Source organism: Mustela putorius, unplaced genomic scaffold (genome assembly GCF_011764305.1).
Source record: "Mustela putorius furo isolate JIRA1106 unplaced genomic scaffold, ASM1176430v1.1 tig00000738_pilon_pilon_pilon, whole genome shotgun sequence".
Taxonomy (NCBI): Eukaryota; Metazoa; Chordata; class Mammalia; order Carnivora; family Mustelidae; genus Mustela; species Mustela putorius.
In genome coordinates, this window is record NW_025421463.1 from 8,426,978 (window position 1) to 8,453,268 (window position 26,291).

The following is a 26,291-nucleotide window of genomic DNA, read 5'->3' on the forward strand; positions in this document are numbered from 1 at the left end:
GGACACTTTCAGTTTCCCTTTAGGTCCCCGATATATCTGGGCCCCGAGGTGTGGTTATTGCCCAGACACACACCCGGGTCCACCTAGGCATGAACCCCTGGATGTGTCTCAGCTCCGAGGACGATCCCTGGGTGAGTTCAGGGGTGTGGCCCTGCCCGTGGACTCCCCCTCCAAACAGCTCTGTCAGGAAAGGATTGGGTGTTGTCACGATTTTGTGGATGTGGGGGAACCTGCAGTTCCAGCCCCAGGTCCCACATGGAGCAGGGACGCAGCCCGGATTTGTAGCCGGGTTTGTCTGACTGCTTCTCCCCTCCCCCTGTGCCCCCAAAACAGTGGAGAGGGAGGGGGATACCGCTCAGCTGGGGTTGTAGACTACGTGTGACCTGAGCAGGCGACACAGATGGAAGGTGGATGTCGGGGTGCTTAAGCCTTCGGAGAATTGGGTGGAAGCAGAGCAGGTGGAGGGCAGGTGAGACAGAGCCTCTTGGCGGCCCCCAGCAAAGGATTTCCTTTTGAGGTACAAGGACTCAGGGTTGTGTTGCCCACAGTGTCTCTGAGTGTCTGCGCAGGGCCCAGCCTGTAGGGCGCCTGAGGACCTGACAGGGAGTGACTGGCCCAGGGTACTATGACCGTGACCATGACCGTGGCCAGGACACAGAGCAGGGAGATGTCTGGGCTTTGCTCCTTGCTCCCCACTGGGGTCTCTGTTCCACCCACTGTGGGGCAGGAAGAGAAGAGGTCGGCCTGTGTGCCCGCAGCAGAGGGGAGAGAGGAACCAGGGGTGAGAAGCGTCACATTGCAGCGTGCTCCAGGCTTCGAATCTGAAAAGACCAAACTGTAGACTCCTGGGGTTGATGAGAAGGGCATGAACTTAGATCCATGTGTTTGCTGGCAGAGGTAAACCTAGAAGCCTTCTGGGTGTAAAAATCTCATTTCTTACCAACACCTGCTTCAGGAGGTCTGGTCTTCTGCCCTGCCTGCGACAACTGTGTGAGTCTGGGTGAGTCCCCTCCCTGGGGATTCTCTTAAGAATACTTGGCTTCAATCTTTTCATGGGGATTCCCAGGATCTGTCGTGTTTTGTGGGCGCTCAGCTTTTGCTGGTTCAAGGATCGAGGGTGGGGTCTCCTGGCCTCTCACTGTAGTCTGACTTTGGTCATGGTGTCCTGTGCAATTTTTAGCTGTTAATAGGGCAGATAACTGAAACTTTCCCTTTATGGTCTGGGATTTGCATCTTGATTAGAAAAGTTCCTCCAAATCAACATTATTTTTTAAAATATTATCCTCAGGACATTTGTAGATTTTTCTTTCTATCTTACACTTAAGTCCTGTTGGGATCTACTGATTGATTTTGCACAAATTTTTTGGTTTTTCCTTCTCCTCCTCCCACTCCTCCCCTTCCTTCCCTTGTCCCCTTCTCTTTCTCTTTCTTTTTTTTTTTTTTTTAAGTTTTTTTTTATTTGACAGAGAGATCACAAGTAGGCAGAGAGGCAGGCAGAGAGAGAGGGGTAAGCAGGCTCTCTGCTGAGCAGAGAGCCCGATGTGGGGCTCGACCCTAGGACCCGGGGATCATGACCTGAGCCGAAGGCAGAGGCTTAACCCACTGAGTCAACCAGATGCCCCAGGACACCCATGTTCTACTGCAATTTCCTCTTCCTCTTTCTCTTCACATAAACAATACTATGGCGGGAGCATGAAGACATAAGGAAATAAATGGAAACGCCCAGAAATCTGGGAGGACTGTTCAAAGCACATTAAATCAGGAGGGTAACTGGTGTGAAATCTGAGGTGTGGTCTTATTTGTTCTCGGCCACGACAAGCTTTTCATCAGGATAGACCAGAAAACAGTGGAATTGCTCAGTGGGGAGTGGAGCTGGGTGCGCTGTGCTCCCAGACCTCGGATCTGAACCCAGCTCAGGGTTTCCCGGGAGGCCCTGGAATAGGAGTTGCAGCAGGGAATGGGCAGGGCTGCGCCAGTGCTCAGAGTCCAACAGAGGAGGACACACAGAGGACTGCAGTCGGGACAGCACACACTGAAGGGGAACCCGGAGGGTCCATGGGGGAAGACAGTGGGGAAGCAGTGGTAAACTTTACCTGCCTCAGCACAGGTAAACTTTGACAAGGTGAAGAAGGTGGGGAAAGGCATTCGGGGAGGGGGAACAATGGCCTGGAGGCTGAGGTGTGATGAGAAGCAAGGAGGGGCTCGAGGCTGGGTCAGTCTCTAGAACCTGTGACTCTTGATCTCAGGGCCCTGTGTGAGTTCAAGCTCTACATTGGGCATGGAGCCTACTTAAAATAAAATTTAAAAAAGAAAAAAAAAAAAAGAAGACAAGCAGGGAAGCAAGGTGTCCTTGAGGGTGCCTGGACCAAGGCAACACGGAATCAGGGATCAGTGAGGACGACAGGAGCAGGAGCATTAGGGAACTGGGGATGGGGGCAGGCTAAGGAGTTTGAAGGTCCTGTCCTTGGCTTCCCTTCCCTCCCTGCCCGAGGAGCCTGCCTGCAGCCATTCCTGGGAGATGCTTTGGTGAGATTCTCTGTCCTGCTACCTCCGGAGAGCTTAGCCAGAGCCGCTGGGGATGGGAGGTGGGGACGGGAGGGCTCCGTGTCCTGTCGGGGCCACGCAGGTGGGCAGGGATGGCTAGACCCTATATCTGTAGAAGGGTGGCGCTCACGCTGATTATTCTCGTTGAACCTACGTTATCATCCCACTTTTCTTAGAGAACTTACTTCATCAACCACCGAGGTTTCTCCCACGCTGCCACTTGTCACATCAGGAGTCAGGCTGAGTTTTTATGGGTACCTGGTCCCTTGGCTCTCATCATGTTGAACGTGGTGGTGCCAGAAACCAGCCCATTATTGGGGTGAGCTGTTATTCACTGCTCTAAAGGGACTTCCACTTTCTTAAAATTAAAAAAGAAATCAAAGTAACAAGCGCATTGGTTAAAACAAATCCACTAGTCCTGAGGACTCTGCTCATCCACTTTCCCAATTTAAAAGAATCACTTTTAATGTGTTGCTTTTCCTTAGGTGGTTAATCAGTATCTTTATATGATATTCCTACAGTGGGAGAACAGATTAGGTGAGAGTGTAGGTTCCGGAGACAGGGAGTCTGGATTTGAATTCCGGCTCTGGCACTAGCTGGGTGCTTTGGGTCAATTATCTAACCTTTCTGGGCTTCAGTTCCTTTTCTTACAGAGTCATGGTGAGAACTAATGTATGAGTCGATGTGTCCAAATCACTTAGAACGGTGCCTGGTGCAAAGTATTGGTCACCCACCACGATAGCTAACTTCATTCCCTTGATTTTTAAATTGCAATATGAGCTATTTGTTTCTTACTAGGGCAGATGATGATTTCACTTACTTTTATGCTTTTTCTTACACACCTCCCCACCTTCTCCTAATATCCTTCTATCAACTAAATTTATGTCCTCAGTTAGAAACCTTTCTAGTGGTAAGCAATTTACTTACACCTTTGTTTGTTTGTTTTTTCCTTTCTTACCTCTTCATTTCCTAGCTTCTCAATCATAGCTGGTATTTTGGGGCTCCTCACTTTGCAAAATGAAGATATCAACCCTCCTCCTCTCTTCAGTGGTGCAGCTCCCAACTTCTACCATTGTACTTTGATTTACATATTGGCAACAAGCACATTTGGTTCTTATATTTAAATGGTCTCTTTTGTTCTAGAAGTTAAAAATCACACAAGAATGTTTACATATGTGTGATGTTTTCAGTATTTTTACTGTAAAGCTAACTTGTGAAATATGGTTTATGTGCTTTTTTTTTTTTTAAGATTCTTATTAATTTGTCAGAAAGTGAGAGTGAGGCAGCAGGCAGAGGGAGAAGCAGGCTCCCCACTGAGCGAGGAGTCTGATGTGGGACAAGATTTCAGGACCCTGGGATCCTGACCTGACCTGAAGGCAGATGCTTAACCCACTGAGCCACCCAGGCACTCGGTACATGCTTTCTTGTACAGCTTTAGTTTTTCCTGAATTTCTAATTGCCTTTTTTTCTACTCCTTGCAATATTACCTTCAACGTTTCCTCAATTTCTTTTGAACTGTCCATTAGATAAGATATTATATCATATATATTATTTTAAGTCCCCTTTCCCCATAGAACTCTTCACTTCTCATTCCATTCTGGGCTGGTTGCTCTCTAGGTCTGCTGCATGCCTGCTGTATTCCATGGGTTCCTTTCTGTCTATGTTAATTTTCCTGTTTCCTGGACCTCACATCTTTCTATCTCTTGGTTTCTTGGCCATTATCTTCCACCTCACCCCATAAACACATGAACTTTTTTTTTTTTCCTGCAGCTCTTTCTCAAGTAATTTTCTAAGAATCGACAGCATTGGTAACTTGTCATTCCTCATTTAGTTCCATTTCTTCTGTCACCTTTTTGTTTTATTTTCTGGAAGTTTTTCTTGACCAACCTTTTCCTAGATTTCTTTAGTTTGTCAATCACTTTTTAAGTCCCAAGAGCCCTTTTCTTGTCCATTATTGTTATTATTATTATTATTATTATTTTACCTTTTCAGTGCATCATGTTCTCATTTTATGAAGACAACACCTTTCTAATCTCACGGAGGACATTGGGTCAAGGTTTAAAAAATTATTTTCTGTAATCAAATTATGTGGTTTTTTCTGGTATTGTTTTTAAGGTTTATGAAGTCCAGTTGATTTTTTTAAATTAATTTTCTAAATTTTTAAATAAACATATAATGTATTTTTATCCCCAAGGGTACAGGTCTTTGAATTGCCAGGTTTACATGAGTTAATTTTTTGTTGTTTTTTCAGTAAGCTCTATGCCCAACATGGGCTTGAACTCATGACCTTGAGATCAAGAGTTGCATGCTCTACCAACAGCCAGCCAGGTAGGTGCCCAATCTGCAGTCGTTTTTTTAATCTATCTTAGCCACCCTTTCCATCTGGTCATCTTTCTTACGTATCTGATCCTAGATTGCCCATCCATATTTAAGAGAGAGGTAAGTTGACTGACAGGCTTCCATGTAGAGTGATCGGATGAGGACCCTTTAGATGTCAGAAGACAGAGGTATTTTTTCTGGAGTATTTCATTTCTGATTTTCCCCTTCTAGTGTAGACTTAGGCTGTCGTGAATATAGGGTCGGGTGTGGGGTTGGTAATCTTATTCCTGCTTCCCCTCCACCTGCGCTCTCATCTTCGGTCTCCCTCTCCGCAGCTCTGTGTAGCAGACCATTCTTCCTGCCTATTGCCTTGTTCTCTCTCTCTTTTTCTGATGGGAGTTCCCTCTATTCTCTTTATTCAGCTATCAATTCTCCATCCAATCTGCCTTCAAACATTTGTCTAAGCCTCTGGATTCCTGTTGGACCCATTGTCTTTTTAAAGTGGTAGCAGAGGGCACCTGGGTGGCTCAGTGGGTTGAGCCTCTGCCTTTGGCTCAGGTCATGATCTCAGGGTCTTGATATCGAACCCAACATTGGGTTCTCTGCTTAGTGGGGAGCCTGCTTCCCCCCCTCTCTCTGCCTGCCTCTCTGCCTACTTGTGATTTCTCTGTCAGATAAATAAATAAAATCTTTTTAAAATAATAAAAAAATAGAAAAAATAAAGTAGTAGCAGAATGAGGAGAGGCAGAGTGGAGGTTCTTGAGTCCAGCAAGCAGGACCTTGAAGACTTGAACCCAGTCTATCGCTTACTGGATTTCTGACCTGGGGCATGTCACATAGTCTGCACTTGAGTTTCCGTATCTATAAACAGGGAGGCAAATGTTACACGTACAACTCCATGATTATTGGAAGAAGACAGGTTATTATTTGTAAAGTTGTAGAGCAATTACTAGTGCAGAGTAAAGTCCACATATGTGCGTCACTCTTATCATTACTTATTTTTATACATGTATGTACCTTTACTATCATTTCAGTCATGTCTCAGGAGGGAAAGCTGATAAATGCTCTTTTGCTTTCTTCAAATAGGACCTGGGGTACCTGGCAGGCTTATTCTGAAAAGTATGGGACTCGACCTTGGGGTTGTGAGTTCAAGTCCCAGATTGGGTGTAGAGATTACTAAAAAAAATAAATAAACTTAAAAACAATGCTTAGGGTGCGTGGTTGACTCAGTTGATTGTCTGCCTTTGGCTCAGTTCATGATCCTGGGGTCCTGGAATTGAGCCCCGCATCAGGCTCCCAGCTCCATTGAGAGTCTGCTTCTCCCTCGGCCCCTTCTCGTAGTGGTTCTCTCAATCTCTGAAATAATAAATAAATAAGATCTTAAAAAAATAATGCTTAAATGTAATCAACATTTCCTGTCTTTCCTCGTCTCCCAAGACAAGCTAAAAACGAACTAAAATAAACATTCTGTCTATAAGGGTGTGTTTTTTACAAAAGACTACGAAGAACTGTTAAGAATAGAGCATGGACACCCTCGTACTGTGAGTGTGAATGTGAATTGGTATAATTTTGTTTCATAACAGTGTGGTGCTAGGTATGAAAAAATGTGCATGTGATGATAGCTTCTGACCCAGTCATCGTGCTTCTAGAAATGTCTTAAGGAAACAATCTCAAATGCAAAACGCAAAGTTTTATACAAGGAGATTGTTCTTTTCACTTTCCTTTAGATAAAGAATTAGAAGCAATCTAAGGTTCAAAGTTGGGGGAGGACAGCAGAGAAGACTGGGCATTATTGGGAAGGCTTGAGAATCCGTAGTCAGACTGTAGGGATTGCGCCAGGACTCAGCAGGACTCCAGGCCATGTGGGATGAGGAATCTCGCAGAAGCGAGGACACAGGCTGTGGGAAGCTGTGGCACCAGGAAATTGAGCGAGACAGAGACAGGTTAGTGCTGCAAGCCAGCTCTGTGGAAGGAGAGGAGTCATTTACAAATACTTACACAGCTGACCCTTGAACAACACAAGTTTAAACAACACAGATCTACTTATATGCAGATTTTTTTCATTGAATACATGTACAAAATGGTAAATGTACTTGCTCTTCCTTATGATTTTCTTCATTTTTAAGATTTTACTTCTTTATTTGACAGGGAGGACACATGAGCAGGGGGGAGGGGCAGAGGGAGAGAGAGAAGCAGACCCCTACTAAGGAGGGAGACAGTTATAGGGGCTCTGTCCCACGACCCTGGGATCATGATCTGAGCTGAAGGCAGATGCTTAAATGACTGAGCTACCCAGGTGCCCCTTACTATTGATTTTCTTAACCCTTTCTTTTCTCTGGCTTACTCTATTGCAAGAATTCAGTAGATAATACATAGAACATACATAATAACGTGTTGATTAGCTGTTTATGTTATTGGTAAAGCTTCTGGTCAAGAGTAGGCTATTAGTAGTTCAGTTTGGGGAAGTCAAGAGGTACCTGGGTGGCTCCGTTGTTAAGGGTCTGCCTTCATCTCTTGTCATAATCCCAGGGTTCTGGAACTGAGCCCTGCATTGCGCTCCCTGCCCAGTAGGAAGCCTGCTTCTCCCTCTCTCACTCCCCCTGCTTGTGTTCCCCCTCTCACTATCTCTCGCTTTCTGTCAAATAAATAAGAAATCTTTAAAAAAGCTTGCAGAAGTCAGAAGTTATGAATGAAGTTTTTACTGCACGATGATGGGGGTTATTGCCCTTAACCCCCGTGTTGTTCAAAGGTCACTGTACATGAATAAGAGTTTTTGCAAACACAGGATTTGGATCAGAGACCTCAGGTTCCCGTCCTGGAGTGTGTGTGGGTACTCAGTGAGGGGACACATCAGGAGCCTGCCTGTCATCAGTACTTGATCAGTATTAGCTCTAACCCTTAGTAAACACACACGTTCCCGACCTCAAGGAATTTCCAGCACACTTGTTCCCATCTTTTCTTCTGTGTTTGGTTTTATTGCTTGTGTAACTTCTCAGATGGCAGTCTCCTTGTCCGATGATCTTCTTCTTGTGCCCCAACAGGTGACAGGACCCTGACTGGCCTGGGGAGTGAGCTGGAGTGAGGTGAGTAACTTTCCTTAAATAGCAGCTGGCAGAAGCCAGTACACAAACACACGGGGTAAAGTCCATCTTGGCATTTGTCGCCATCCCAGAGGGAAGCCCCAAGACCTGGCCCCTCACTGCTGCCTGCTGCCTCCGCTGGCTCACATTTGACCCACGATTTGTTCTCTCTTCCCCAGGGGTGAAGCGACAGCTCCTTCTAACTGCAACGCGGACGCAAGCAGTAGGGAAAACTACGGCGACACCATGACCTCAGGAGCCGGTGGGCCCAGCCCAGGTAGTCGCCTTCCACGTCTCTGGATGATCCCTGGGATTGCGGGGTCGCCTCCAGCTGCGTTCACCTACTGAGGAATCAGTCCCTTGAAGAGCTTCCTTGAGCCCCCAAGAGAGGTCAAGGGGAGTCCCCAGCCCAGGAGTCTGTAGGGACACCTCCTTCTTGTCTTCTTCCCTCTTCAGGGTCATGGCTGAGGTGCTTGCTTCCTTCCGTCCCCTGCTGCCCATCAAATCCATCAATGGCCCAGAAGTGGCCAGGACAGTCCTCAGGGAGGTAGAGACAGCAGAGGGGAAAAAAGGGATCCTGAGGCAGGGTGGGGGAGTGAGTAGACCAGCAGCCTTGGAGGCTGATCCTGCCCTCTTGCCCTGTCCAAGCCTCCAGCATGGCTCAGGATGACTGTGGGGCTTTACAAGAGAGGCCATTTCCTCCAGCTCTCACCCTGCTGCCAGCCCGAGTGCTCTGTGAGGGTCAGTGGGCCACGACCTGGACCCCAGTCTGGTCTTTGCCACCTCCCAGCTGTGTGATCTGGAGTGCCTTACCTAACCTTACCTGTAAAATGAGAGTATTTCCTTCTGTGGCTATGAGGATCAAATAGAATGTGTTCATGTGTTTGGGCCAGGGCCTGCTACACAGTGTGTCCTCCCTAAGTATTGTTGCTGTCCCCTGTCCCTGGAGCCTGTTAGTTCCAGGTAAAACCTCTCCTCCCCTAGGATTCCCCGGCCTCCCACAGCTAATGTTAGCGCATTTGTCCTGTGTCCCAGCTGTAAGCCCCTGCTTATCAGAATGAAAGCAGGGCAGAAACTGAATCTATTGATCTCAATATGCCTTCAGCAGGCTCACACCTATTTCCCTTCCCCCTCCACCACTGGGTCCATAAAAGCACAGTTTAGCACTGTGGTTTCCCTCCAGCTAAGCCCTGGTTTCCTCTCTCCCTTAGGGAAGCAGGAAAAAGAAAAAACTAAAAGCCTTTCATATTTTTTTTTCCATCTAGAGAGTGACAGCCTTCTCGAGGAGGCCATTGAGACTTTCCTGAACACAGTGAGGCGTGAGGAACTAGACACCCTGCTGAGTGACCAGGAATCCTGGGAGAGATTTGTGGCTGAGGCCACTTTGTCCAGGTACCCCTCCTGCCCCCTGCACAGATGCCCCCGGATGGTCACCCAGGTCTCTGTGGGGCAGTGTCCTGGGGCTGGGGTTGAGTATATTCCTTCTCGACAATCCATGAGGAATGTGTCTTCCATGACATTTACTGGCAGCGAATGGTCTCAGATTGAGGAGAAGGAAAACTGCAGAGGGCAGGTTATGTGACCTTGGGCCTTAACCTAAAGCTGACCCTTCTCTGCCTTGAACTCTTTATCTGTTCAATTTTGAATGAGGAAGTAAAGATAATGCACGTAAGGTCCCTAGCATAGTGATGGCACATAGTAGGAACTCCATTAGTGTGAACTCATTAGAGGATTGCTGAGAAGAGACGGTGGTAAGGGTCTTCTTCCTGGAGGTGAGGGCCAAGCACGACTTCTCTGGGACCAGTCACAGGAACACTGACACCTCAGTCTATGGCCCTGGGGATTCGGACTAGAGCCTTCCCTCCCCATCTGAGCAGTTCCATGAACATGCAGGATCCTGCGGGCCCATGAGGCGGAGAGGCTGGAGTGGAATTGGACTGAGCTGGTTGGCTCCTGATTCTCTTTCTGCCCAGCCCTGGGGCTCTCTTGAGTCTCTGTGTCTGGTAGTGTCAGATTGGGCATTTGTTCCATGGAAACAGTAATTCAATCTGAGAAGATTGTGGCCAGGGCCTTGGTATGAATTTCAAGGTCAAAGGTGAAGAACCTAGTCATCCTGTCCAAAGTCCCAGGAAGCTTGGACCAGGGCCAGAGCCAGTGGTCACAATTTATAAGAAGGCCAGGGCATCTAGGTTGGAGGACTAGGTAGGCTTGGGCAGTGGATCTGGGACTGAGTGAAGCTCTAGGGCACAAACTTGAGGAGACCAGGGGCCTAGCAGAGGCCCCGTGAGAGGGAGAGGGGACATTTCTTCCCTCCCTTCTTTGATCTCCTCACCCCTGGGCATGCCAGGCCATGGGGCAGGGTTTCTTCCATACCTTGCCTTGGAGCTGGGTCAGTCTTGACTACCATTTGGAAGCCCCTGTCTTCTAAACTGAGCAGTCCCAGACCAATAGGAGTCAGTGTGACTTTGTGACAACTTCCAGCTCCGCAGGGGGCAGCTGCCTTTGAGGAATTCTGAGCCTCAGAAGTCCCCACCAAAGAGGAAACTACTTTCTCCACCAAATCTAGATTGTTTCCAGCTTACTAGTTCAAATAGAAGGTTCACAGAGTCTCTTGTAGCTTTAAGAGATGTCGTAAAGTTGCACATGGCCTTGGTGTACATGCATGCAAAGCTGTGACCAGCTAAGGTGTTATTTAGGCTGGTGACACCTGTGAGGTTGGGGGTGCTGGGTGGTGGGTGGGGATTCCGTGACATGAGCTGGAGAGTCTGAGGGGAACCAGGGTAGTGGGTGTCCCGGCTCTCAGTCAGTTGGGGCAGTGGCCGGGCCCCTTCAGAGGACAGCAGGCTTGGGAGAGACAGCAGCTGCCAAGCAAAAAGGTGATTAAGGACCCTTCTTGCTGTGAAATCTTGTTTTCTTAAACTCTAGGTACCCAGAGATAGCCAACTGCAAAGACTGAGGGGACAATCCCTAAGACTGTTCCTACTTTTGGCACCAACCGCAAGTTGGGTGTGGGGGTGTCCCCAACACTCCCTGAGATTGGGTGATTCCCTGGAAGCACTCACAGAGCTGTGTGTGACAGGGGAGGGATATAGGTTCCCATCAGCCAGGAGAGAGACACTTGGGGCAGAGTCTGGGAGGGTTTCCAGTGCAAAGCTTCCGTCATCCTCAGGAGGCCTTACTGTCCTGCATCCAGTGTGTGACAGTGCACGGGGAGCTTTTCCCACCAGGGATGCTCACACTGTGCAAGTAAGCAGTTACTGTGACACTTGCTAAAATGGTCAAGAAGACTAATGCATGCCATAGGCATCAAGAGTGATGTCATAGGGGAGAGAGATTGGGCTCATCTTGAAATAGAGTAAAACCGGTAGGGATTTCTAGGCAAGGAGCAGGGCGAGGGCGAGAGCAAGGGATGGGGAATCGGTAAGAGGAGACATCAAAGTGGAGGGATTCTTGCTCACCTGACCCAACAGGGTTCTTCCTGAAGGCAGGTCAAAGACTGTTGCATCAAAGGTGGATTGATCAGATGTCAAATGTGATGAGATATTGAGAGTGTGTGGATTCTCACTAAGCTGTCTTAACACAGCTCTTGCTAAGACTGTATGAAGTCTGTTAAGGTCAGAGCCCAGAAGACCAAGGTCAAGGCACAGTCAAGAGAAGGGCTCATGAGAGCCCAGGTAACATGTTTTCCAGGAGAGAGTTTTTTTCAGCCTGAACCTCAGGACAGAGTTTACTGGGGCTCAATCACATCTGCCTGCGTGGCTGACCTGTCACCTTCCGCTCCCCTGGGAGGCCAATTTGTAGATCCTCTGTGGTCACAACTGACATCTCACGACCCAAAGACTCTATCATCTTGTCAGACTGTCCCATGGCCAAAGGCCTAGGCAAAGGAAGACAGTCGTATCATTTTAGGACCCTTGACATCCTAGGTGGGGCCTAGAGCTCACTTCCCAGTGCCCAGGGCGAGAGCAGACCTCTGTGGGTAAGTTCATCCCTCAGCACACACGATGTTTCTTTGAAAGAAGGATTTCCTGTTCCAACCACACTTCCTTTCTTCATCTACAGAGTTCCCAGTCTGCACACACTGTGGTACTGACCGTGGGGATCTGTCCTTGACTATGAGGCTCTCTTCCTCCAATGGCCACTATTTAAGAGCCTCTGAGGATGACACGGACTTATTTACTCCCGGACTGGGTGTGTTATGGAGCGTGAGCCGTGTGCGGAATGTGTGCAACATTGCAGGAAGCATTCTTTGCATTTGTAACATTCCTTTCCATTTGGTTTGCAGTAAAAGTTCTGTGGTGTATGGAGGTTAGATCAAATGGAGCCCATTTTCCGGATAAGCTTCTCCTAATCCCTCGACCTTCCCTGTTACAGGGAGGAGGCAGAAGCCCTACGTGAAGTTCTGAACGAGCTGCAAAGAACCATGGATATGGAGGCCGACGAGCAGGAGGCTAGGGAGAGTTTTCTGCATCAGTTTCCCGAGTTGAAACTCAAGCTTGAGGAGCGCATAAGAAAGCTCCACGAGCTCGCAGATGAGGTGGACAGGGTACACCGGGACTGCACCATCGCCAACGTAGTAGCCAACTCCACTGGTGTTGTGTCTGGCCTCCTGAGCATCCTTGGTCTGGGTCTGGCTCCTGTGACAGCAGGGGCCAGTCTGGCACTCTTGGCCACTGGAATGGGGCTGGGAGTAGCAGCCACTGTGACCCAGGTGTCTACCAGCCTCGTGGAAGACTCAAGTGAGTCGTCCGCAAAAGCCCAAGCCAGTCACCTGACATCAACTGATTTTGACAAAGGGGAGGTCATTGCAAAGGTTCTGCATGACCGTATACCCCAGATTTATTCCTTAACAGGTACATGTTTTAGAGCCCTGCAAAACATTGCAAACAATGTTCGTGCCATCAACCTAGCCAAAGTCAAACCTCGCCTTGTAGTCAATGCCAGGCGCCTTATGACATCTCAGAGAATCTCAGTTCGAGGTGGCCGGCAGGTGCAGAAAGCTTTTGGAGGCACTGCTCTGGCAATGACCAAAGGAGCCCGGATCATGGGTGCGGTCACTGCCGGTCTCTCCCTTGCAATGGATGTGGTCAACCTCGTGAAAGACTCAGAGCACTTGCAAAAGGGCGCAAAGACAGAGTCAGCTGAAGACATAAGGCAGCAGGCCCGGGAGCTGGAGAGCAAGCTGAAGAAGCTCAGCGAGATCTATGAAATTCTGAAGGAGGGCCCAACTCCGTGATCCCTGAGCAGGGCGGGGAGCAGGGACATGTGTGGGACAATGACATGGAGGTGCCTTATTAGAGGGGGAAATAATGCAAAATGAAGCTTTTGTGCTCGGGTTATTGAGTAGTTGGCATTTTTGGCATTTCTGAAGCTGAGCCCAATGAGGGAGGGGTTATTGCAGTTGGCAGAAGGGTAGGGGGGAATGTTTAGCAAGTTGTTGGTGCTCTTTGGGTTCAGGGTGCGCTGAGCGACCAATGAAATTCCAACGGTAATCTAAAGGGTGTTGGAACAATGGCTGATTTGGGGAAAAAAAAAAAAAGTGGTGGTGGAAGCGGGGAAATAGAGAAGAGATAGCAGAGGCCGGCCGCAAGTCAGGGAACCTGGCCATATGTCGAGATCAACCAGCTCGGGGGCCAGGAGACGCCGCCTCTCTGAGCCTCAGAGTCCTCATCGCTTGGTTGGGGGGGAGTGTATTGAAGATCTGTGTGGCTTTATCAATCCTGTCTTCTATCGCCTGCTTCAATAAATATGGACCGATGCATTGTGCCTTTGGTTGAGTTCATCATGGGGCTCGCCTGGGCTCTGGAGGCCTGACTTCCCTTCTCCATGGACTTGTCTTCTGGGATCCCGGGAACCATGTCCTCCATTGCTTCTCCTGCTCACTCCCTGGGCTCCCACTCTCCCACCTGCTTATTTTCCTCAGAGCTCAGCACCCTGCAGGCCCCACTGGGACTCCCAGGGAAAGCTTGCACACATCTGGTGTCGCACTGAATACACACCTGTCCTTCAGCCAGTGTCCAGAACCCCAGGATCGAAGGGACGGATGGCTGTGTTTTTCTGGTGGGCGGGGGAACCGAGCCTTGAAAGCTGCAGACTTCCTCCTCCCTCCCTCCCTTGTGGACCACCAAGCACCTCAAGGCCTTGCTGTCCCCACCACAGAGTCATGGGATTCTCTCTTCCTTCCTTCTTTCCCAGACCCCACCTCCTTTCCCTTCTTCCCAGTCACTCGTCCTGCCCTATTTCCTGTCTGTCCCCGCAGGAGGTGGGGAGGGGCTCCTGGCCATCCTTGTTCCTATGGCTTCATCAGCCCAGCCATTAGATTCTGGGGTGGTTACAGGGAAGGCGAGAAAAGCCTCACCTAGCTTTCTGGTTTAGTTGTCCCCCAGGACTCATGACCAGGGATTTTCTGCACTGGGGTTAAAGAGAAGGAGGTATTAGAGGTTTCCTCAGCGTTAAGGAATCCAGGATTTGGACACCAAGGGACAACATGGGGATTCCAGCCCCCCCCCCCCCCCCGTGTGGTGGAAAGGAGCCTCATTCATTTACTGGAAGCTCTACTCAAAGCAAGCAGTCTTGTTGTCCAGGCTTTCTCATCTCTGGTGAGCGGAATAATTCTTGGCTCCACAGCTTGTTGTTTTTCTCACCATGGTGTAGTCATCCTGTGAGAGACCAAAGGTGTGAACCGAAAAGCCTCTGGTGTGTTCTTCAGGGAGCAGGGCATGCTCAGGGTGTGAGGTCTGAGGCCTCCAGATGGTTCTGCTAGGAGCAATAGGTCAGCTGCCCCAAATTCTGTTCTTGGCATCCTTGGAATGTCATCCTCCAGTGGGGAGGGCCCCTAGTGGGGCCAACCTCTCAGATCAAAGACCATGGGACCCAGGAACCGACCACCCCCCATCACATGATGCACGGGGATGTGGAGAGCTCCCTGTGCCGGCCTCATCCACAGGACGCTGGATGCCAGGGACCGACGGTTTTGTCACTGAACCAACCAGGAGGATGCGGGCCCTAATCATTCAGATGCTGTGATGTCCCCACTATCTTCCAATAGTGAAAAATCTCAGTAGGATTATTAAAAATCCAGCAGTTAAGAATTTAAAAGGCCCCTAGGCATCTGGATTGTAGGAATGTTGTTGCTCAGAGAATCAGGAAGGACTGAGATTGGTTTAAATGATAGAGTTCGGACTTGCTGTCAGAATACAAATGCTGGGAACCTCTGGCCTTGGTATACTGAAGGACCTGAGATCATGACCTGAGCTGAAGGCAGATCAACTGAACCACCCAGGTGCCCCCACTTCTTTTTAAGAGACTGAGAGAGAGAGAGACAGCACAAGCAGGGTAAGGGAGGGGCATAAGGAGAGGGAGAGAGAGAGAGAAGCAGTCTCCCTGATGAGTGTGGAGCCCGACTCTCGGGGCTCGATCCCAGGACCCTGAGGTTACAACCTGAGCCAAAACCAAGAGTCTGATGCTCAACCAACTGAACATCTAGGAGCCCTGGTAGTTCATTTTTTAAAATGAGTGATATGTATGGATGGATATGCTACATTTTGCCTATCCTCTTCACAGGCACTTGGGTTGTTTCATTTCTTCTTCTTCTTCTTTTTAAATATTTCATTTTTAAGTAATCTCTACACCCAAAGTGCGGCTTGAACTCATGACCTGAGATCAAGAGTCACATACTGACTGATCAGCCAGGTGCTCTGGTTGTTTCTGAGAAGCAGCTGTGAACAAGACTGCTCTCTACTAGTCTTGGATGGGCATGTTTTCATTTTTCTTCGGTATGCGCTACGAGAGGCTGCGTGGTATGGTGGGTTGATACTTAGCTTCTGAAGAACATGCTGAGTAATTTTCCAGAGTGGTTGTACACCTTATGCTCTCACCAGCAATTATGAGCGCTCTGGTTGCTCTGCGTCCCCACCAGTACTTGGAATTGGCCATTTCTTTCATTGTAACCATTCCCATGGGAGTGTAGTAGTGTCTCACTGAAGGTTTAATTTTCATTTTCCTGATGATAAAGTCAGTCATCTTATCATATCTTTATGAAGCATGCCTGTATCTTCTTTTTGTGAAGTGTCTGTTTATATCTATTGCCCACTTAGCCTGGGTGGCTCAGGTGGTTGACCATGATCTTTGTTTTGACTCGGATCGTGATCTCACGGGCAGGGCATCTAGCCTTGTGACTGGCGGGGAGTCTGCTTCCCCTCTTCCTCTCCCTCTGCCCCTTCCCCTGCTTATTACTCTCTCTTTCTCTCTCTCTCTTTCAAATAAATAAATAGAAATAAGTCTACTGCTCCTCTTCAAAATTGAGTCTTATTATTAAGTTGTAAGAAGTTTTAGTATGTTCTAGATACAAGTCATTTGTCAGATGTGTGTGCCGAGAATATTTTCTCCTGTTCTGCGACTAGTTTTTCCCTTTCTTCATTTTTTTTTTGAAAAATCAGAGTTTTTCATTTTGATAAAATACAATTTTTTAAATAAAATACAATTTATCAACTTTTTTCTTTTATGGCTCACGCTTTTTGAGTCTTATCTAAGAAATCACTGCCTAACACCAAAGTTACAATTACTTTCTCCTCCATTTTCTTTTACAAGTTGTTAAGTTCAAGTTTTTGCATTTAACTTTTTGGTCCATTTCAAGTTAAGTTTTGGGTATAATGATCATCTGTATCACGTGAATATCTAGTTATGCCAGTACCATTTGTTGAAGAGACTTTTCTTTCTCTCCTGAACTGCTGTGATTCCTCTTCTGAAAATCAATTGAGCGTATGTATTTCGGTCTACTTCTGGATTCTCCAGTCTGTCTCATTAATTTATATGTCTGTCCTTTTGCTAACACCACACTGTCTTGTTTTCTATAGCTTAACAGTGAGTCATATGATGAAATAGAGTAAGACATCCAACTTTGTTCTTTTTTTAAAATTGCTTTGGCCATTCCAGATCATGTGTATTTCCATATACATTTTAGAATCAGCTTTTCAATTTCTACCAAAAATGTCTACTGGGATTTGGATGGGTATTACATCAACTGCAGATAAATTTGGAGGAAACTGACATGGTAGCAATATTGAGTCTTTCAGTTCGTGACATGTTGTATGTTTGTGTTTATTTAAGTCTTGTCAAACTGCTCTCAGCAATGTTCTGTAGTTTCTAGTGAAGAGCTCTTGCATCACTTTTATTAAACTTACATTTAAGTATGTTGTGGTTATTGGCACTATTGTAAATGGAATTTTTTTAAAGATTTTTATTTTTTAAGTAACCTGTACATCCCACATGGGGCTTGAACTCACAACCTCATTATGAGATCAAGAGTCACATGCTCCCCCAACTGAGCCAAGCAGGTGACCCTGAATGCTTCTCTTTTAAAATGAAAATGAAGGCAAATCTCCCCCTTCCTCTCTCTTATAAGGGCACTTCTGATTACATTTTGTGCTCATTTAGATAATCCAAAACAATCTCCTTATTCAAGATCCTTAACTTAATCACACCATCAAAAACCATTTTGTCATATGAGGTGATACAGGTTCCAGAGATTAGGACATGGACATATTTGGGAGGGCCATTACTGAGCCTATCACCATTATAAATACTCCTCTAAGCCATGCTTTTTTTATTGTATGTCTCCCAAGTGAATTGACCCTTTCATCATTATGAGATGTCCCTTGTTGTGTTTGGTAATATATTTTGTCTTGAAGTCTATGTTATCTGATATTACATGGGCCATCCCTGCTTTTTTTTTTTTTTTTTAAAGATTTTATTTATTTATTTGACAGAGATCACAAGTAGGCAGAGAAGCAGGCAGAGAGAGAGGAGGAAGCAGGCTCCCTGCTGAGCAGGGAGCCCGATGCGGGGCTCGATCCCAGGACCCTGGGATCATGACCTGAGCCGAAGGCAGAGGCTTTAACCCACTGAGCCACCCAGGCGCCCCCATCCCTGCTCTTTTATGGTAGCAGTTTGCATAGTGTATATTTTCCCACCCACTTACTTTCAACCCATCTGTATCTTTATATTTGTATCTACTTACGTTTGTTTATAATCTTTAAATATCTCTTATAGACAGCATATGGCTGCATGGTGCTTTCCTATCTATTCTGGTAATCTCAGCCTTTTATTGGAGTATTTAGTTTATTAATATTTAGTGTAGTTATTCATGTTATTGGACTTAAGTCTACCATTTTCCCCTTCTTTGGCTTTGTCTTTTAACAGTTTGCTGGCACTCTTCAGCATTCACAGCTGCCCTGGGTTCTGTCCTCTCGTTTCCATTTTTTTTTTCCCCTCAGAAAGATGGCAGGTTTTCTATCAGAATTTTAGCCACATTGAGTTGTGCCACAATTACATCTGCTTTCAAGGGAAAGCTGCAAAAATGGAGAACTCACTCTTTGCCCATCACTTAATCTATATGGACTCCCCTCAAATTCTTCCTGCTCTTGTTCATTCTACTGAGCCCTGAAGTGGTTGTTTTTTACACTTTCCAGAGTGTATGGTTGTTATCTTCAAGACAGTCCATTTGTTAGTTACTTAATTGAAATTAATTTTGAGGTTTTGGTCCTTTAAAAACTTGCTGTGTGAGGTAGAGCAAGCCACTGCCCCTGCTTTTGCCTCAGTTTCCCTCTGTACCTGAGATAATTCTGTCCTTACTCAGAAGTATATGATAAAGAACTAAATAAATTGCAAACTGCATTGTGCTCTTCTGATATAATAATACTCATCTCTCTTCAGTCTCTTCACAGGCTGTTAACGGTCCAGAGGTTTATCCTAGCAAAACAGGCTCTTACGGTGAGAGTGACCCTGGACCTTTCCATTCCAGTGCCACTCCCATCCACTTCCCTTGGCGGTAAATCAGAATAAAGACTACCAGCTTTGGAGTCAGATTGGGATTTTTATTCCTCTCTGTATCTCTGAGATCCTGGGTAATTGGTTCTCCTCTCTCAGCCTTGATTTCTTCATTTATGAAATGTGGAGTGGATGTCAGAATTAAATTCAAAACTGCATGTAGGACCTTTGCACACTTAAGCCTTCAACAGCTGACAACTGTCCTCCACAGCCATTGGGCAGAAATAGGAGTTGCTTTCCTTCCTGCATCCCTTCCAGACTACTCTAATACTTGCCACTCCTGGCTCTCTCTGTTTCAGGTGAAGCAGTCAAGCAGAGATGAGCTGCTGCAGAAAATCCAGATTCTCTGAAAATAGGCTCCCACCTCCTTCCATGTCCACCAAACATCGTGGCCATGAACTCATGCTTTCTAAATTTCCAGTTTTATTCAAAAACTATTCACTTCTGACTACTTAAGTCTAGGACACTGGAGACATAGATGCACTAGGAAAAACCAGAAAGTCTACCAGAAGGAGACAGATAAGGAAAGAGGCATGAGGCTAGATTTACGGGCTCATAGGTATCATGGAAGCAAGGAGCTGGTGACAGTCAACTCTGCCATGGAAGATTCTGGAGAGTTCTTCCAAGAAGGTTGGGCTTTGGGAGGATGACCTAGATCTTTCCAAGTGATGGAATCAAGGGTCCTGGTAGAAGGAATGTCATGATCTGACACCTGGAGGCACGCAGGTAAGTAGATGGCATCAGCACAACCATCAAGACAGCTGTTTCTGCTCTAACACCATATACATTGCAAGATCCTGAACCACAACTAATAGGGCTGATGAAAAATTTACATTGAGAAAGACCCTCCAAGCCTGTGGGACTTTGTAACTGGAACACTAGCCCAAACCATAATGATCCAGATGAAAATCCCTTCCCAATTAAACCTCCAGCATCCTGGGCTCCTGTCATCACAGCCAGTTCAACGCTTGGTAGCCTGGAGCCCTGAGGGTTCTGATCCTTCTTTCAAGAGGTAAGTGCTGGGGAGCTCTTGCTTATAATAAAGACTATTTTCATCAAAATGAAAAATTAGATCTAGGGCACCTGGTGGCTCAGTCGTTTGAGCGTCTGACTCTTGATTTCGCCTCAGGTCATGATCTCAGGGTCGTGAGATCGAGTCCTGCATTTGGTTCCACACTGAGTGTGGAACCTGCTTAAAATTCTCTCTCCTTGGGGCCCCTGGGTGGCTCAGTGGGTTAAAGCCTCTGCCTTCGGCTCAGGTCATGATCCTAGGGTCCTGGGATTGAGCCCCTCATCCGGCTCTCTGCTCAGCTGGGAGCCTGCTTCCTCTCTCTCCATCTGCCTGCCTCTCTGCCTACTTGTGATCTCTGCCTGTCCAATAAATAAATAAAATCTTTAAAAAAAAAAATTCTCTCTCCTTCTCCCTTTGCCCCCACCCCCACCCCCGTGCCCGGCTCAGTGCACGCTCTCGCACTTTCTCTTTAAGAAAGAAAATCAGATCCAGGTGTAGCCTTCTTGATTAACCCATCATGGCAATAGGGTGGGAAATGACTTCACAGCTTCCTCCTCCACACTCACAGCTTCATACAAAGGTTCATGTCACGGAAAGCTCAGCTGGAAGCCGTTTGGGTCTGGGGGCGATGGGAGAAGAAGGTGTCCTGTGCGTCCCGCGGATTGTCTGCGTTTCTGCCTAGTCTGTTGGATTGTGGGAAACTGGCCCCTGATTTGCTTCGAAACAGTAACGTGCTGGAGAAAGCTGCCCGATGCTGACATAGTTCTACTAGAGTCACCTGAGGGGGCATGAAATCGACAAGGACAGGAGTCAGGTACGGTACCCGCGAGCCCCTTGCTCGGAGCCCGCAACCCCGGGCTGTGTGGCCGCCGCAGTGGGGCCGGGAGGTGGGCGGAGCGGAGAGCTCAGGCTTCCAGCCGGTTAGTCCTGCAGCCCATGTGACCACAGGAGGCCCCAGCAGGTATGGACGTGGGCTTCCTCGGAGTCCGCCAGCGGAGCGCTGGGGCTGAGGCTGACGGCGGAGTCTGGCCGGGGTACTTCTTCTCCGTGATCTGTTTCCCTTTGGGGTCTATCTTGGATACTGGCGGAAGGATGTGAGGTAACTGGGTCCAGCGGCGTCCTAACAGCCATGCCTTTGTGGTCAGCGATCTCGAGCGCGTGGGGGCAGGGGGCGGAGGAGACGGCCTTACTCTCACTTCTTCCCCGAAATAACCGTTTTCAAGCAGGATTATGGCCTCCCCCATTGACAAACAGAGAAACCGAGGCATGGAAAGTTTAGGTAACTGGTGCAAGGTAGCAGAGTCTGGATCTGGACCTGGATTCGAATCCGGCTGCTCTTTCTGCGTCGCCATGCCCCCGAAGGGGAAGTGCTGTGCACGCGAGCTGCGTCCCATGGGTGTGTGGCCAGACGGCCTCAGAGGGCAGTGGTTATGGGCCTGTGCGTTTCTCTGGGCATCGGCATCCCTGGTAAGAGTGCATCGTAATTCACGCGCCTGTCCCCGACAGGTGCACTGCTACCGAGCTTCCTAGATATCCTTTGATACGTTGGAGGCGGTGCTGGGTAAGGGCCAGCTCTGGAGGGAGGATGGGCCCCTGGGGAACCTGCCCTGCCTGGAACGTTGGCTCTGCCTTCCCTGGACTCCAGTGACAGCCAGAATTCCACTGGCAAGGAAATATGTGCTCTCTTTGGTCCAAGGAACGCGTCAGCCATGGCAAATGAAGAACAAAGACGGCCCTTTTCCTAGCCACTCTGGTCCAGGTGTATACGTAGCCACACCAGCTCACTGGGGCAGGCTAGAAACTCCCAGAAGTTTCCTCACTGAGGCCAATGTGTCTGACCCGCCCTGCCTCCCTCCCCTGAAGGTCACTAAGGATGTGTGAGCAGCTGGCCCTGGGCAAGGTGTGAATTCACATGAGCAAGAGAACGAATTTGTTTGCTGTTTGGAAATGCTTTGGACCAGCAGGGCTCTTCTGCCAGGCTGGCCGTCATTAGCTGCTGATTCAACAGCAAGGGGAGTCTTAGACCGGGGCCTTGACTTTGGTTGAGGAGTCCAGGGTTGAGGAGGATAGGGAAGGACGCGGTAGTAAGAATATTCGAGGCAGAGGCCCCATTCCTGCAAAGGCCTGTGCTGGCAGGGGTCAAAGGAGAGCCTGAGGCCCAGAATCTGCAAGAAGGCCAGCACTGGTCACTCAGGCTCCCCTGTGCCAGGACTCCTGCGGAATCTTCTGGCAAGGGCTGCTGCCTGAGATCTGGGGCACTGGGAATACAAGATGCCACCAGCAGCCTGCAAAGGACAGGAGGTGGCACTGTCCGCCCAGGGACCCCAGGGACGGCTGCTGTCAGAGCCGCAGCCTGGGACCTTTGACGTCAGCAGTGACAGGAGAGGCCAGAGCCAGAGCAGGGAGGGGCTGGGGTCTGGTAAAGGGGCGGGGAGGGGGCAGGGAAAGAGCACAGGAGAGATGCTGACTGCCTGGGGGATCCCCCAAATTCTCAGGAGAATAGGCTCTGGGATCCAGCAGGGAAGGAGAGGTGGAGCCGAAGAAATCCTGCTTTGTGACTGTTTTGCCCATGAACTGGAGGGCCAGGGAACCAGGCTATGTATGGCCTCGCCACCCAGGCGGAGAGCCCGGCACTCCCTCCAACGGGCTCTCCGCCCACAGCTAGCGGGGCTGGCTGCTTTGCCTGCAGAACAGAATGGTCCAGACCCTGTCTGCATCAGATCCAGAGGGGAAAGGGGCTCAACACTCCTCTGGCTTCAGGCCTGCACACTGACCTGTTGCCCTCCCTAGGTGCCCTCTTTGTCCTCTCTGCCCGCCTCTGCCTCCTGCTACCCCTCTGTCTAGCCATCCCTCTGGGCAAGGCAGTGATCCTCCAGTGCAGTGCGGTAGTCAGTAGGGCTGTTGGCCACATTCTCTGGTTTCCTCCCTTTCAGACGCTGGGTAGATTTATTCTTCCTGTCCTCCAGATGGTGGGGTGGGAATCTGTAACCAGTTCTGACCAGTGAGTTCTGAATGGAAATAATGTGTGTCATTTCTAATCCATGACATTTAATGTTGATCTAAGAACTGTTTCCTTTACCATGACAACAAGCCATGTTCCAGAGACTGGCTTCTCTCTGCTTCTGGCCCAGGAGGAAAGATCACAGGAGCAGGTCTATGCCTGACCCGTGATGGACATGTGGCGTGAGCATGAAGGAAACTCTGAGGGGTGCCTGGGGGCTCAGTCAGTTAAGCATCTGATTCGATCTCGGCTCAGGTCTTGATCTCAAAGTCTTGAGTTCAAGCCCCATGTCTGGTTCCATGCTGGGTGTGGAGACGACTTAAAAAATTCATAAATAGGGGCACCTGGGTGGCCCAGTTAAAGCCTCTGCCTTTGGCTCAGGTCATGATCTCAGGGTCCTGGGATTGAGCCCCACATCGGGCTGTCTGCTCAGTAGGGAGCCTGCTTCCCCCCCCCCCTCTGCCTGCCTATCTGCCTACTTATGATCTCTGTCTGTCAAATAAATAAAATCTTCAAAAAAATACATAAATAAAGGTAAACTTGTGTTATAAACTCTGGAGGTTTGGGGGTTGTTGCTGGAGGATTGACTCAACTATCCTGCCTGATACAGCAAAGCCCCTGGAAATTGTGATCCTATCTGTAGGGTGCTGTGAAAAGCGCGTATCTTTAATTTCTTACATAAACTAGAATTATAATTAACAACTGGATATCACTTAGTGGGCACGTACTACCACTCACATATTATGTGACGTTCTATGGCAAATGTCTCATGAATCCCCACCAGAGACCTAGAATTTGGTAGTGTTGGCCCATTGAGTGTGGTCAGTCTCATCGTAGAGATAAAGGGACTCACACTATTTTTTTTTTTTAAGATTTTACTTATTTATTTGAGAGAGAGACAGTGAGAGAGAGCATGAGCGAGAAGAAGGTCAGAGAGAGAAGCAGACTCCCCATGGAGCTGGGAGCCCAATGTGGGACTCGATCCTGGGACTCCAGGATCATGACCTGAGCCGAAGGCAGTCGTCCAACCAACTGAGCCACCCAGGCGTCCCAGGGACTCACACTATTGACCCAAGGTCAAGACCATAGCTCTAAGTGAGAGAATTGAGATGAAATGCGAAGTCCTCTGACCCCATAATTTTCAGTTTTTCCATTGTACATATATGGACTATATATAATCCATATATATATGGTGTACAAAGCAGACTAGTCCTATCAAGAAAAAAAAACATGCATTTTTAAAAGAAATGATCTCTTAACAGGAAAAACATGAACATCTGCCTTTTGACTAAATTGGACATGAAAGATGATCTTGAGGGCTGAACAAAGCCGCTGGCTGTCTGGGGTGATGTTTGACAAGGGGATCTCCACTTCTTTTCTCCTTGATTAGGCTCCCTATCAGACAACCAGCGGCAGGCACCAAAGGTTGAAGACACATTTTAAGAGAAGGGTTTTGTCCGTCATTTAAGACGTTTCCATACAAGTTAGGAAGTATCTGGCGTTTGCATTTTTGCCGCGGAATGGCTTGAGATCTTTCCACCCAGGGCTGGCTCAGGGAAGGGAAGACCCAAGCATCCCACTTGCTCGTGCCGTCCTGCCTGCCTCTGATGTCCTTCCTCTCACCTCTGGCCTGCTAACTCTTGAAGGCTCAGCTCCACTGTGGCTGCGGGGGAGGGGGGGTCCCTGCTTATCCTCTCAGGCTGAGCTCCATCCCCCCCCAACTGTGATATACGGAAGTGACCTGGGCACGCGAGGTGGGGTCCGAGACTCTAGACAGGCAGCAGGGCATTGCATTCTCTCTCTCTCTCTTTTTTTTTTTAAAGTTAAACCTTCTATTTTAGAGGTGTACAAAATACTACAGAGCTAGCTCAGGGGACTTTTTTTTTTTTTTTTTTTTTTTTTTTTTTTTTGCAAGGGAGAGAGACTAGAGAGGGGAGGGGCAGAGGGAGAGGCACACAGAATCTTAAGCAGACTCTAATTCACAACTCTGAGATCATGACCTGAGCCAAAATTAAGAGTCTGATGCTTCACTGACTGAGCCATCCAGGTGTCCCCAAGTGAGCTTATTTATTTTTAAAGATTTGTTTATTTATTAGAGAGCTAACCAGCAGGGGGGAGGGGCAGAGAAAGTCTTAGGCTCCGCCCTGAACGTGGAACCCAACACAGGGCTTGATCTCGCGACCCGGAGATCACAACCTGAGCTCGACCAGGAGTCAGACGCTTAGCCCACTGCGCCACCCAGGTGCCCCGAATAAATTAAACATCTAAGTGCTATAAATGCAAACACACACACAGATTTAACACACAACCGGCCAGGTCTCTGCTTTGAGGTCATAGTCCGCTAACTGTATTTTCTTGGAGCAAATGAGGCTTCTTTTCCGCCTCTTCAGTATCCCTGCCAGGACACTGACATTGCTCTAGCTGGGTCACAGACACTTCCGATCCTACGAGGGTCCCTACTGTTGCCCTTTTATAGCCACACCCATCGCCCCCCCCCACCTCCGCCCCTCCTTTAGCCTCGACTGACTCATCTCATCTTCATTTCTAGAATTCTGTCTTTTGCAAGACTGTTGGATAAGTGGAACCACACAGTATGAAACTTTTGGAGATCGCCTTTTTCATTCAGCATGGCTCCCTGGGGAGTCGTTCGGTTTGCGGCTAGTACCTGTCCTCTGCCTCTTCTGATGGCTGAGCAGTACTCGTGATGTGGATTACCAGTTTGTTTCCGTCTCCCTTTAGAAGGCCGTCCTCATTTCTTAAGCACCAGCACCTCATGGACAGGTACTTGCACACAAAGGGGGTCCTGGAGAGCAACATTAGTTGTGATTAGGAGTGTGGGCTCTGGACTTTGACTCCTAGCTCCAGAACTTACTATCCATGTGAGCTTTAGCCAAGTACTTAACTTCTGTCTGCCTCAGTTTTTCATCTGTAAAGTGGGAATAATGGTAGTGTCCATCTTACATAGTTATTCTGAAAATTAATGTATCAGTCCTTGTTAGGTGCTTAGCCCAAAGCCTGGTTGATGGTAAGAATGCAATTAAAGATTAATAAAAGGCCGCCGGGGTCTCTCAGTCGGTTAAGTGTCTGCCTTTGGCTTAGGTAATGATCTTGGGGTCCTGGAACCAAGCCCAGTGTCAGGTTCCTTGCTCAGTGGGGGTCTGCTTCTCCCTCTCCCTCTGGCCCCACCATCGCCCCGACGCCCCGACCCATGCGTTTGCTCTCTCTCTCTCTCAAATAAAAATCTTTAAAATAATTAATAGTAGGGGGCACCTGGGTGGCTCAGTGGGTTAAAGCCTCTGCTTTCGGCTCAGGTCATGGTCCCAGGGTCCTGGGATCGAGCCCCACATCGGGCTCTCTGCTCAGCGGGGAGCCTGCTTCCCTTCCTCTCTCTGCCTGCCTCTCTGCCTACTTGTGATCTGTCAAATAAATAAATAAAATCTTTAAAATAATTAATAGTAATATATCATCACTAATCATAAATATTCAGTGAACTGAAATGAAAAATCTG

The 26,291-nt window shown here is 48.2% G+C and overlaps 1 protein-coding gene across 2 annotated transcripts; it reads left to right on the forward strand.

Annotated features, from left to right (window-relative positions):
* On the forward strand, positions 1 to 13,709 carry LOC101690213 (apolipoprotein L3). 2 transcript variants are annotated; one of them, XM_045083928.1, is made up of 6 exons: positions 3 to 131; positions 4,796 to 4,872; positions 7,905 to 7,946; positions 8,123 to 8,220; positions 9,209 to 9,335; positions 12,318 to 13,709. In XM_045083928.1, exons 4-6 carry the CDS (start codon positions 8,190 to 8,192, stop codon positions 13,177 to 13,179), a joined length of 1,020 nt encoding a protein of 339 aa, XP_044939863.1. In that variant the 5' UTR covers positions 3 to 131; positions 4,796 to 4,872; positions 7,905 to 7,946; positions 8,123 to 8,189; the 3' UTR covers positions 13,180 to 13,709. The 2 variants fall into 2 exon arrangements, with proteins under 2 accessions (XP_004743184.1, XP_044939863.1); XM_004743127.3 differs by lacking the exon at positions 4,796 to 4,872 and having other exon boundaries at positions 1 to 131.
* The last annotated feature ends 12,582 nt before the right edge of the window (positions 13,710 to 26,291 follow it).